An 11,407-nucleotide genomic window follows, 5' to 3' on the forward strand; every position below is an offset into this window, starting at 1 on the left:
GCAGTCAAATATATCTACTTATCATAAATAATAGAATATAGTGCACAACCAAGTAAACTTAAAATGTGTCTTATTCAACATCATGAGTTGCATTCCATAAGTATAATTTAAATAAACGATAAGTTACAAAAAATAAAGTAGACAAACTAAAAAGCTATAAATCAAAACAAATTGATACCGCTCTCTCCATTCCCCCAATGAGTATATTGAATGTATATCAAGCTCTTACCAAACTCAAAGATACTAACACCAGAGGATCAGACAGCATCGACAATATGGATTTTATTATTTTTACAATTTTAGCGTCTCAACTGATTATAGTTTTTCTTCAACACATTATCTTAAGTTCCCATGATGCGCTTTGTAGATGCATGTATGTGTGTTGGTGTGTAATTGGTTTATGGCTGTGGGTGGGTGGCTGTTTGTGTTTCTGTGTATCCATTTAAGTTTGCACGTAAGAGACGGGTTTGGGCATTTGCAATTAAGATTGAGGATTTAGATTGTTCCTTTCATTTGATGACATATTTACATTTCCTTGAATGATTATTGTTGGGTCCACTCCTAGTATGCACTTGTGTCCCCCCCCCTACACACACACACACGCAGAGTAAGGAACAATGAGAGATGAAGGAATTAAGAGGCAGAGTTAACATAAAGAAGAATATAAGAACTCTGTTCATCAGCAAGATATTTCCCTTACTTCATGATTAATGTACAACAAATTGAAGAACATTTGAAATGTCTATTATTCAACATCTAGATGTGAAATCCCTAAATCTAATTGAAGCTTTAATACTTTTAATACATTTCTTAACTCTCGTGACCCTTAAAGTATGATATGCGCATGCATGTTTGCTTGTTTGTATGTGTGTTTATACATGTGTATTTGTGTACGTGATCACTCAAGTGTGTTTATGTATGTTATTCATTGTAGTTACATTTACGGGGTACATTTCTAGGCGTTTGTGTAATACAATATAGTGCACTTGAAATAACTACGAGTTGCAATCTCTAAAACAATTTGAATTTGTAAAAGTTTGTTTCCAATCTGATTTATTTTTTGCACAACACATCTCTCAACTCCATTGATGCTCAAGTCTGCTTTGTGCATGCATTTGTGTGTATTGGTTCCCGTCTCTGGGTATATGTGGTTTTGTGTGCACATTTTTCCATTTAGTTCTCGTGTCTTTGCAATTAATAAATAAAATTTCATTTCATTTGCAACATGCTAATACAGTTCTGGCAATATATTTTATGTCATCAAAATTAGAGGGTGAAATTGGAGCTGGGCCATCACGAGAGTATCCACTGTCCCAAAGAGGTCCCCCCCAGGAGTACCTTGATCGACGTGCAGAGAAGCGGCGAATGGAAGAGGTCAGTCCTGTCTAGAGTACCATTTCCCACTCTTAATGTCCTTTTTTCATCAGCAGAGCTCTAACAGCTGTAGCACTTTCTAACAAGATCCAGATTTCCTTGTTTGTCATGCAGTTCGCCTTTCTCGGCTTCTTATATGGCGATATGTTGTCTGCTTCATGTTTTTCTTTCATTGTTCTCGATTCTCGGTAAACGTTGGTTCGCGCATGCGCACACCTCAAGGTCAGGGTGTCGACGGCCCGATTGCTGAAGTGCGGTTACACGTGCGACATTTCTCGCACGCATGGCGCTCGCCTGGCGGCCGGCCAGCTCTCGGGCCGTTGGAGTTTAGCGATCAGGAAAATGTCGACGCGATTTGACGATGGCCCCAGCTGTGTATGGGGCTGTACCCCAACGTGTGCTACCACCAGGAGAAACGCGAAGTTTTGACACAGGAAAGCAATGCTGCTCTTATACACAAGTCCTCTGTCAACTGTTCCAACTTTGAGATTCACTTCCCATCTCCCTTCTTCATCTTTGGAGAAAAGGTATGAACACACCTGTTGTTTATGTAGCGCACGATTTTGAGAGTTGGTGTGTGGGAGGTTCACTTCCTTCCTTTTGTACGTTGTACGAGACCCAACACAAGTTCGTCAACTGAATTCTTTATTGGGAACATTGACGACTGACGAAGTCATGAAGACATGAAGAAAAACGGATGAAGTTTGGGAAGGGGACTGAAGGAGTAGCAGAAAGTGAAGGGGAAAGGTGAAGGGTAAGGGGTAAAGGTAAGGGTAAAGTATGTTGCCCTGAAATCAGAACAAGAAAGTCCCATTACATAAAATCTCTCTAAAGCAACTTCCCTCACATACATTATATTCCGCATGGCATTTCCTAAACATATGCAAAAATCTTTCTACAGCAACTTCCCTCACATACATTATATTCCTCATGGCATTTCCCAAACATATGCAAAATCTTACTACAGCAAATTCCATTGCATACGCCTCCCTTCTCCCTCAAACAAGTTTAACATAAGAATCTCACATGATATTATTCATTACACGGGATTTTGCTACACGTGGAGAACACGTGGTACCTTCTCTGTACCTAAACCCATAACCTACGTATTTCAAACTCAAAGCACACAAAACTACATGCATCCTATCACAATATGGGTCCTAGATATTTAACCACCATATTTCCCTAGCTAGTATCCCCTTATTCAATCAACGTCGGCCATTGCCTCAAACGCTAAGATGGGAGCAGTCCTCCCCCTCAAATGAAATCATAAAACATCCTACTAAATACTAAATCCAACCTCCACAAAAACTGTAACATTCTTTAGGCCAAAGCCTTGGCAAACGAAATACAAGGTTATTTCAACCAACCTGAATTAGGACAAACTTCCACTTCGACCCCCTCGTCCTCGACACTCAACAGAAAAAGAAAGGTTCACCTCGACTGGAAGTGCTTTATACCGGTCAAACTCTCGTTACCGCGAGAGTTGACATTCAAAAAATATAGCTCTTTTTTTCTTTTATAATTGTGTAAATACACATGACATTTTCTCTAAATGTCATGGGTGTTACATTTATGTCATTATTACTCGTGTCTGCTTGTCACTTTCTTTTTTTAATCAGTAGCTTTTGAATAAATACTAGAAGGAACTATTTGTCGTGAATGGTTAAATACAATTAGGTCATGCATAAATTACAGTTCCAGTGTGTTGTCATGGCAAAGAGGTTTTGGCATATAGGTCTGTAGAATCTGTTTTCAAATGCAAATAAATGCAGCCATATATTCAACTGGGAGGCTCTCCTGATGTGTGCTTAGTGTTAACGGTATGATGTGCTATATTTCACATAGGATGCATAGTGGAGTGATATTCAAGATGACAAGTGGTCAAGTAGTATAGGTGAGGATGCATTCCTATTAAATGCATGATGACACATGATTACAGACAACAATGTTACAGATCAGAATGTGTTATATCATGATTACACACAACATTGTTACAGATCAGAACACGTGCTGTATCAGCCAAGCAGATGACAATGGTGTCACCTCTCCAACTTTTACTGTTTGCCTCACGATCAGTATCATGGCAGGAGTCGATGGTGGTGCTTGACAACTGGTCAGTATGTAAATGGTCAATGTAGCACTATTATTAGCATTTGGCTTCATATTATTGTCATGAAGTCTGGTACTGTGCTGGCATATTTTGACTAATGCCACTTTTTTTTTAACCTTTTACTACCAGTATTTAAACACAAAGTTAATACTTTGGTAAACATGCTGACGAATGCTAATTCATACAAATTAATAGTTAACTCAGAACCAAATAGTATTGTAGCTACATGTCCGGTGGTGCAACTGTTATCTCATCTGTCAATGATACAGCGAGGACTTTAGGTTTAGATCTCATCTTGGGCATACTGTTCTTTCTCTGCAAGTGCCATCTGCTTACAGGGTTGGCTGCTTGATATAGCCTTAGTTGCTGGCTCATCATAAAATAACAATTCTGCCTCAATGACCACCCCGTGTCTATCCTGCTGCATGCAACACTAATTATGGAGTGTCTGAAAAACATAAAGACCCTGGTAAAATTCCGTCAGAAGACATTGATTTTGTTTGAAGGCTATGGTTTTGGATTTGGGGTAGCCCTCATCAATTACAAAGCCAGAAGTTTTATGTGATAAAGTTTAGATGGAAGACTTCGCCTTCTTCTATTCATTCACTAGGATGTACTTTATCACTAGTTTTAGATGTGGAAACTGGCTGATAATTTGAATTTTTTGCTGCTTTAAAAAAATATGTTTTTGAAATGTAGAAGGTAGAATGTCATTCATTTAATGTCTTTGCTCTGTGGATTTTTAGGATCAACCTACAGCTGGATTCAGAGGTGGCTGCAAAAGTTGTGGCTTTGCGGCCAGCTCTTGAGGCTCTAATGATCCGGGCCACCAAATATCCTTCAGGGATAGGTCATCTAGACCCACAGGAAGAGAGCCTCGTGTCAGTCCTTCAAGCACTTTCTCAACCCATTGCTGCTGGACAACATGAGCTGCCAATTGAGGGGTGAGGATCGGAATGCAAAGATCTACAGCAGTGAGACTATGAGTGTGTTTGGGCGTGTGCTTGTGCACTTCCACCTCTTTACCCAAGTGACACTTTTTTTCTTGATAGGTAACTGTATTTTGATGCTTTTCCAAACTTGTTACAGGCAAGCTGGAAACTACCATGGTCGTCCAGCAAAGATTTCAAGGATGGACTTTGATGGCAGTTTTCAAGCCGGGAGGCCATGGCTCGGTAGGGAGCTCAAGGGGGCGGAAGAGGAGGCTATGGTGGCAAAGCAGTGCAGGGAGGCTTCTTCAGTGGCGGAAGAGGAAATTCTTTTGGGGTTGGTAGAGGAAGTTCCTTCAGCGGCGGAAGAGGTCATTCTTTTGGAGTTGGCAGAGGAAGTTCCTTCAGCGGCGGAAGAGGTCATTCTTTTGGAGTTGGCAGAGGAAGTTCCTTCAGGGATTACAGAGGTGGTTTTGATGGCAAGAGGAGAAGCTTTTGATACTCCACAAACTTTTTTTAAAAAAGTGTCAGTTATGACCACTTACGAGTAGTTGAATTAAAGCGCCGATGTCGGCCTCCATCCCTGTCCCTTATAAACCATTTACGTGCCACGTTATTAATTTCTAATTCTGTTCCTTCTGGAAATACTCTCCTGACTGCATCTGTAATTTGAGAGAGAAAAAAAAAAACATTTTATAAAAAGAAAACAACCGTCAAAAGCTCTCAAAATCCTCTTATAGATGATAAATTATAAAAAAAAAATCCAACAGAAACTATAACGTCTCTCTACCTTGCTGGGGAAAAAACACCACTGTATGTCTCAAAAATTCAGCAAACTACTGTGATTGTGAAGTAGTTTAGAGAAAATTCTCTCACTTTTTATGTTATTGCATGTTTACTACCTATACTTTGTACACTTTATTACCAATAAAAATTCCTATTTCTTTTTCCTATTTCATTATCTATATACCTTTACAGTGGCACTGATAAAGTGTGACACAATTTTTAATATTAAATGTTCACATCTGGAAATATTTTCCACAAACACAGTAAAGCAAACTCACCCATCATTACTCCTCGTACTCTCAGTGCGAGGAATCCTTTCTTCCCCTTGACTCCAGTAAAATTATACTGAAGTGCAAGGGGAGTTGAGAATATTCTTGGAGGGTGTAGCTACCGTGGTACCAGCCCTCATCTGCTTGGGAGATTGATTGACAATTATCCTTTACAAACCCTTGAATTATTACTTGGAGGTACATGGCATCCTTGGGAGAGAATAAATAGAATTCTGTGTGGGATGACTTGAAAGGTCAATCTCGTAATCACAGTCGTGTACTTGGATGCCTTTACTGTCTATAAAATAAACAGAACTCTGTCCCGCCCTTTGGTTCCAAGACTCATAGAAATGTAGCATCAAGACAAGCAGAGAGATCTTTCAGAGTCCAGAGTATGCGATAGTCACCTGAGAAACACCACGAGACGATTATCTTTATCTTCGTCGTCATCATCATCCCTCTCGTCATAGCCGTTGTCGTCTCTCACATGTTGACTTTTTGTGCGGACCGTTACTCTATAATCTCATTACACACACTCACTCCCACTTACAGACCTACAGGTGCCCGTCATTGAGGCGACCTTACCTATGTGACTTATCACCTAGTCATCTGTCACAGGGGAGCGTTGGTCTGAAAGGTAATAAATTCATTCCTCCACTAAACGCCACTGCCGTCTGTTTTCGCTTTTGCATCCTCACGACTACTAGGACAGTGGAACCTTTCTGCAACAACTTGCCTTATGATCCATTCTGTCATGACAAATGGGACTCAATTTTAATTTCTGTATTTTCGCAGGGTTTATTTTTTTTTTCAGCTTGTTTGACTCTCTCTCTCTCTCTCTCACGCTTCTCTACATCTTGGAAATTCAACCCATCATCCTCTGTCCCTTGACTCGAAAGTGTCCAGGTCGCTAAGCAGCAACTCTCGAATCCTTTGACAGTTACAAGGCGACAAAACTTACCACCAGCTTCAAGTATCTCTTCTCTCTACTCCCTTCCACTTCTCAAATCCGCAATGCACGGTATACAAATAATATTTTGTTGTCTCATATCCTGTAATCGCCCACCAGTATAAGCAACAATTAAACTGGCTTCAAACCTGCACCAAATGCTCACTTCCCTGGTGCAACCCCTCCTCCGCACAAAAAATTACGATTCAGAGACCTTGAGCACTCCTCCTCAATCCCAGCACATACACACCAACAGATGCCACCGTGACCAGGTGAGCCAGGTGAGCAGGAGGGAGAGCCGTACAAGCTCGCCTTTGATCCCCAAGTTAGTGGACCACCAGCTTTGCTCCGAGGGCTCATGACAGGACGAAAGAAGAAGAAGGAAAAAAAAAAAAAAACCACCCTCCACCACTTTATCACCGAACTTGAGTTAAACTTGACACGACTGACCCCGAAACTGTGTATAGGTTCATGCATTACTATCTCGCCTGCCTCTACCTGCTGGTGTGTGTAAGGTGAGCGACATTTTACCTCAGCGGTTAATCACTTCTGGACCCGCAGCTACTTACCTGAGGTAAGTTCACAGTTGTACGAGGCTAAGTACCTACTGTCCTCTGTCCTTGCTGCTGGGACCGTGTTCCCGGTATATTTACAACAACACGGCTCGTGAAATAATTAGTGGCGAGGCAAGGGATCGAACCTGCTCCAACATAGCCTGTGGTCTTGCAGGTAAAGAACGGAGAAAGTTTTTGAAGGGTAGCAAAGCAGACGATAGCAACTTATTTCTGGAGGTAACGAGGTGATAGCAATGAAAGGTATTAACAAGAATCAGGCAGGTGACAGTCTATTGATGAAGAGTAAGCAGATCGAGGATTTTCTTGCGGATATCCACCTGCACAAAAGGTGTTGATGTTCTCACAGGAAGGCTGTTTCATCTCATGTTTTTTTTTTCTCCGCCTTGTTTCTCTCCAGCCGTTATCTTAGCCTCCATCTCGTACAGCAGTTATCTCTCATTCGCGAGTGGAGATGATGTGTGTGGCGGAGAGAGGTGAAAGGGCGTTGTCAGGCTCCCTGGCTAAAAAGTGAATACTCGTCATTTTAACCACAGAATATTCGTTTTAATTGTTTCCTATTTTTTAGAATAACATTTGCTGATATAGAATATGCACATTCTCTTTTAAGAAAAAAAGGAGACTGACGCTGTGATGAGAGATTTAAATTACAATTACAAGGATATAATTACAAAGTTTCTGCCCACCATCGTATGATCGAATGAATCCCACTCCCCATCATGGCCAGGAGCACCTGTCAGCAAACCTGACCTGATTCACGCCTGATTTTATTAATTAGTTTCCCAGCACCTTTCTTTCACTTAAGGACTAGTGATTTTCGCGTGATAACCATTTATCTATATATTTTTTACTGACATGTAAAGCAACAGATGAAGGTATGAAGATATGTAGATACTATAAACAGTGTAAGATGGATTCATTACTTGATGGTTAACACGACAGACAATATTTATTATGTCTACACCCTTCCCTCACTCCCTCAGTTCCGGGAAGCAGCACTCAGCTCTTGATGAATATCCTCCTGACAAGAGACACGTAGCGGTTTTTGTCAGTTTAATGACAGACCTGGACTGTCATCGTAGAAAGAGCCTGCCATCGAGCCACACGTCACTGCTCCTCTTGTGACAGGCTGTCGAAAAGATTCACTCATCCTAAATATTCCGTTTTGGTTGTAAGGGGACTTGGAGGTGAGGGCTAGGCTCCAAGATTAATGTACCTCCTTCATATGGGATTAGCAATCGAGTGGGAGTAGGGGGTCATATTGCCGGGTAATTATTTTTCTTCACCTTCTTGACCCCAGTAGTGCGAAATAACACTTGTGTTGAAGCTGCAAATTACTCCAGTGACCTACCAGATGTATCTCCGAAGGATCAAGAGAGAGGCTTCTCATGGCAAATACTTGCTCACTTGTCGGTTCGATACCCGAGTAGCGCAGTTGACTTAGCTGTTGCATGGGTACCGGACTCCTTAGAGGGCAGCGAAAGGTAAGGAAGCAGGGAGACGAAATAGGCACCACATAGTAATAGTATACTCTGGTCCATTAACCACCACCAGCTTTTCCCCTCCACGTACCAGAGTCACATGTGACATTGAACAAGAAGTTACATTTTTCTTGGTTGCTTTTTTTTTAAAATTGAATTTTGTATTTTTGTCAGGGACGAGATTCACACAAGAAATAATCACAAACGTTAACTCCAGCCTTTCTTTCCAGTGCGAAACTAAAGGTCACAAGTTCACGATGCCATACTCTTCTCAGGTCGGGTTCCTGCTGGTGACGATACTCACATCACACGTCTGTGGTAGGTGTTTGTAAATACTGTTATATCTCTTGTCTTGTCAGTATTATTCTATTCCACACACGTAGTCTCCTTCAATTGAGATTCCATTCAGACCTCGAGTTTGACACGCTTTCTATATTACTTATCTATGTTTCACTAATGGTCGTTCGTTTGCTCGCTCCAATTCGTTGATTTTTGTTTTTACTCTATGGTCAATTACTTTATTATCTTTTGTTGAAATTCATCTGTATAATATTTTAGTCATGTGTAGTTGGTAACTCTCACCCAGAATGCTGTAAGAGAGAGGAGGGGTGGCACGTGAGAACGTAAACTGGTCATCAGTTGGTACCTGTCAATAGATCATCATCATCCTTCTCATCTTACAATTCAAATCGTTGCAAAAGAAAGTTAAGCATACGAGAACACTTATTAATTTCTAGTCTTGAAACGAGTGAAACTTTGTTTATTATCTTCCACAGGTGAGGGGTCACAGAAAACCCTACCAGACGTCGAGGCCAGACCTAACGAGGCGCTGAAGTCTTCCAAACATTTCAGCAGCAACTTGCTTTTAATCCTGACTTCCCCGTGCTGCCAGCTCCCACAGAAGCCTCCCAGACAAAGCAGATGAGAGTGGTTGCATCTGTCCTCCAGGCCACACCCAGCACCACCGCAGATCGCAACAACACAGGAGATACACCGTCAAACGCTTATTTCAGCAACAAAAATGTTTCTGGCTCCGAAAGATCTGGAACCACAATCAAGCCAGGTGTGTTCCTGGCAATCATCCTGTGCATTGTTTGTCTTGTAACTGTTGCGCACTTTAAGGTCGGTGACAGACTTCGAGAAGTGTCTTGGGTTGGAACTACTTCAACGCGCGCGCGGTCGGTTATGCTTTTAATAAAGAAATACACAGAGAAAATGCTCCCAGGAGTGCCGAGGAGTTCCGGACACCGAGAACATGGGTCACATCATGAATTTAGGCGACCCTCAGAGGTGAAAGTTACCCTCCCACTGGTGAGCAGGGGTGATGAGCCGCACGTGGACGCTGACGTGTCATAGCGCAAACATCTTCCAGGAACTGTTGGGAAGTCTGCACACAGTGTACAAAGCTTTGCATTTCCAGCATGTCGGTCAGAGATCTGCACAGTAAGACTTGCACATGGGTGTCTGATGTGGGAAGTGAGGCGCAGACCAACGAAGTACTCTGAGGCCTGATGCAGAGACAGAGAAGATCGAAGTCTGAGGCAAAATCTGTGGTGCGAGCCTTGCTGACATGAAGCTACTTTCGTTTTATCATCCCTTCTTCGGTCACCTCTTCATTTTGCTAGAAATTCTTGTATTGCTCCACCATTTCAACGGTATTTCTTCCGGCTCTCTCTCTCTCAAACCCACATTAACTTTACGTGTTCAGCAGGACATCCATGGACCCCTTCCTGTGGAATCAGAGGTGTAGCGATTGAAATATGTGCGTTTTCTATTTCAGTTTTCTCGCAAACCTCATTCCATCAGTCAGATACGCTTTCAAAGAAAGCAAATTACCGTGAACTTAAAAAAAAAACCCAACACCAACAACATACGACCAGAAACTATAGAAAATATGTCTGAGAGAGCTTCACCCATCTGGTTCCACAGCCCACGTTAACCGCTCAGTGACAAGTGCAGGATCCCATCCATCAACTGACTGCTTACTATCCTGGTTTCTGTCAACAGACACAATCAATTGTCAGTGGACGTCTGCTGGCTGGTCGTAACAGTTCGCCAGCATCCTCCGATTCGCCTTGAGCCATCCTACTCTCGTCTGAGGTCTCGCGATTCACTGATGAATGACGAGATCACATTCAGTCAACGCCGCGCCGTGTCGGGTGAGGGTGTGGTCCAGGGCCCTCGGTACATTCTTCCAGGATGGATCAGGTCATAAAACGACGCGCGTGAAGAAAATATATCAAGCAAACCTTCTATTTCATTTTTGTACTATGTTTTATGGATGCTAAAGAATGGAGACACTTGTTTATCCAGGCAAAGTGATTGTTGACATTGCAACATCTCTTGTTCGAAATCTTTTCGAATAACTTGTCAACATTTCAAAATGAATGTTTTATGGTATCTTTTCCCTATTGCTATTATTGAAAGTTCGTTTGATTTCTCATGTGTCGTAAAAGTGCTGTAAGATGTATGAAAATTTCTACTTAATCGGATTTACTTCACTTATCGTTCACTTCCGCACTGCATATTAGACTGTCTATTATTATGTTTGTTTTGCAATTTTCCACAAGATATTTTATTGTTAATTTCGTATGCTAGAATTGCACAGACTAGTTTTGAGCGGATGGAGAAAGAATAAAGTAATATTTACAGCTCTGTGTTGATTTATATTTCTTCCTGGAAATTACTCGAGCAGGTCTACGATGTGTGGCGGTCATGAGATTTTGATCGACACGAATGACATAACATCGAGGATGTCGTATGAAAATACTTTCCAGCTGTAATGAACTTTGTCGCCTTATCTTTGACTGAAAAAGACTGGCGAAAAATAATAAAAGATACAGACTTGACTTTCTTCAAAGCCATCTCGATCGGCTACAGTTGAGGACATTACTAAAGCAATACCATGGGCAGATGGTACAAAGAGGTAAAGAG

The 11,407-nt window shown here is 41.6% G+C and overlaps 1 protein-coding gene and 1 long non-coding RNA gene across 2 annotated transcripts; both read left to right on the forward strand.

Moving 5' to 3' along the window:
- The first annotated feature begins 848 nt into the window (after positions 1-848).
- Positions 849-5,367, forward strand: LOC112560790 (ATP-dependent RNA helicase A-like). The gene is made up of 5 exons (XM_025232848.1): positions 849-1,901; positions 3,375-3,490; positions 4,234-4,431; positions 4,577-4,688; positions 4,740-5,367. Exons 1-5 carry the CDS (start codon positions 1,752-1,754, stop codon positions 4,965-4,967), a joined length of 804 nt encoding a protein of 267 aa, XP_025088633.1. The 5' UTR covers positions 849-1,751; the 3' UTR covers positions 4,968-5,367.
- A 1,246-nt stretch (positions 5,368-6,613) lies between these two features.
- On the forward strand, positions 6,614-10,329 carry LOC112560813. Its single transcript, XR_003098602.1, has 3 exons — positions 6,614-6,994; positions 8,704-8,791; positions 9,250-10,329. It is a non-coding gene; the product is annotated as an uncharacterized LOC112560813 (long non-coding RNA).
- Positions 10,330-11,407: the final 1,078 nt, after the last annotated feature.

This window comes from Pomacea canaliculata, linkage group LG3 (genome assembly GCF_003073045.1).
Source record: "Pomacea canaliculata isolate SZHN2017 linkage group LG3, ASM307304v1, whole genome shotgun sequence".
Lineage (NCBI taxonomy): Eukaryota > Metazoa > Mollusca > Gastropoda > Architaenioglossa > Ampullariidae > Pomacea > Pomacea canaliculata.

Coding starts and splice junctions, on each gene's coding strand:
- LOC112560790 (XM_025232848.1), top strand. CDS start 1,752: ATGGGGCTGTACCCCAACGTGTGCTACCACCAGGAGAAACGCGAAGTT. Junction 3,491..4,233: donor ATGGTGGTGCTTGACAACTG/GTCAGTATGTAA, acceptor GTGGATTTTTAG/GATCAACCTACAGCTGGATT. Junction 4,432..4,576: donor CATGAGCTGCCAATTGAGGG/GTGAGGATCGGA, acceptor AACTTGTTACAG/GCAAGCTGGAAACTACCATG.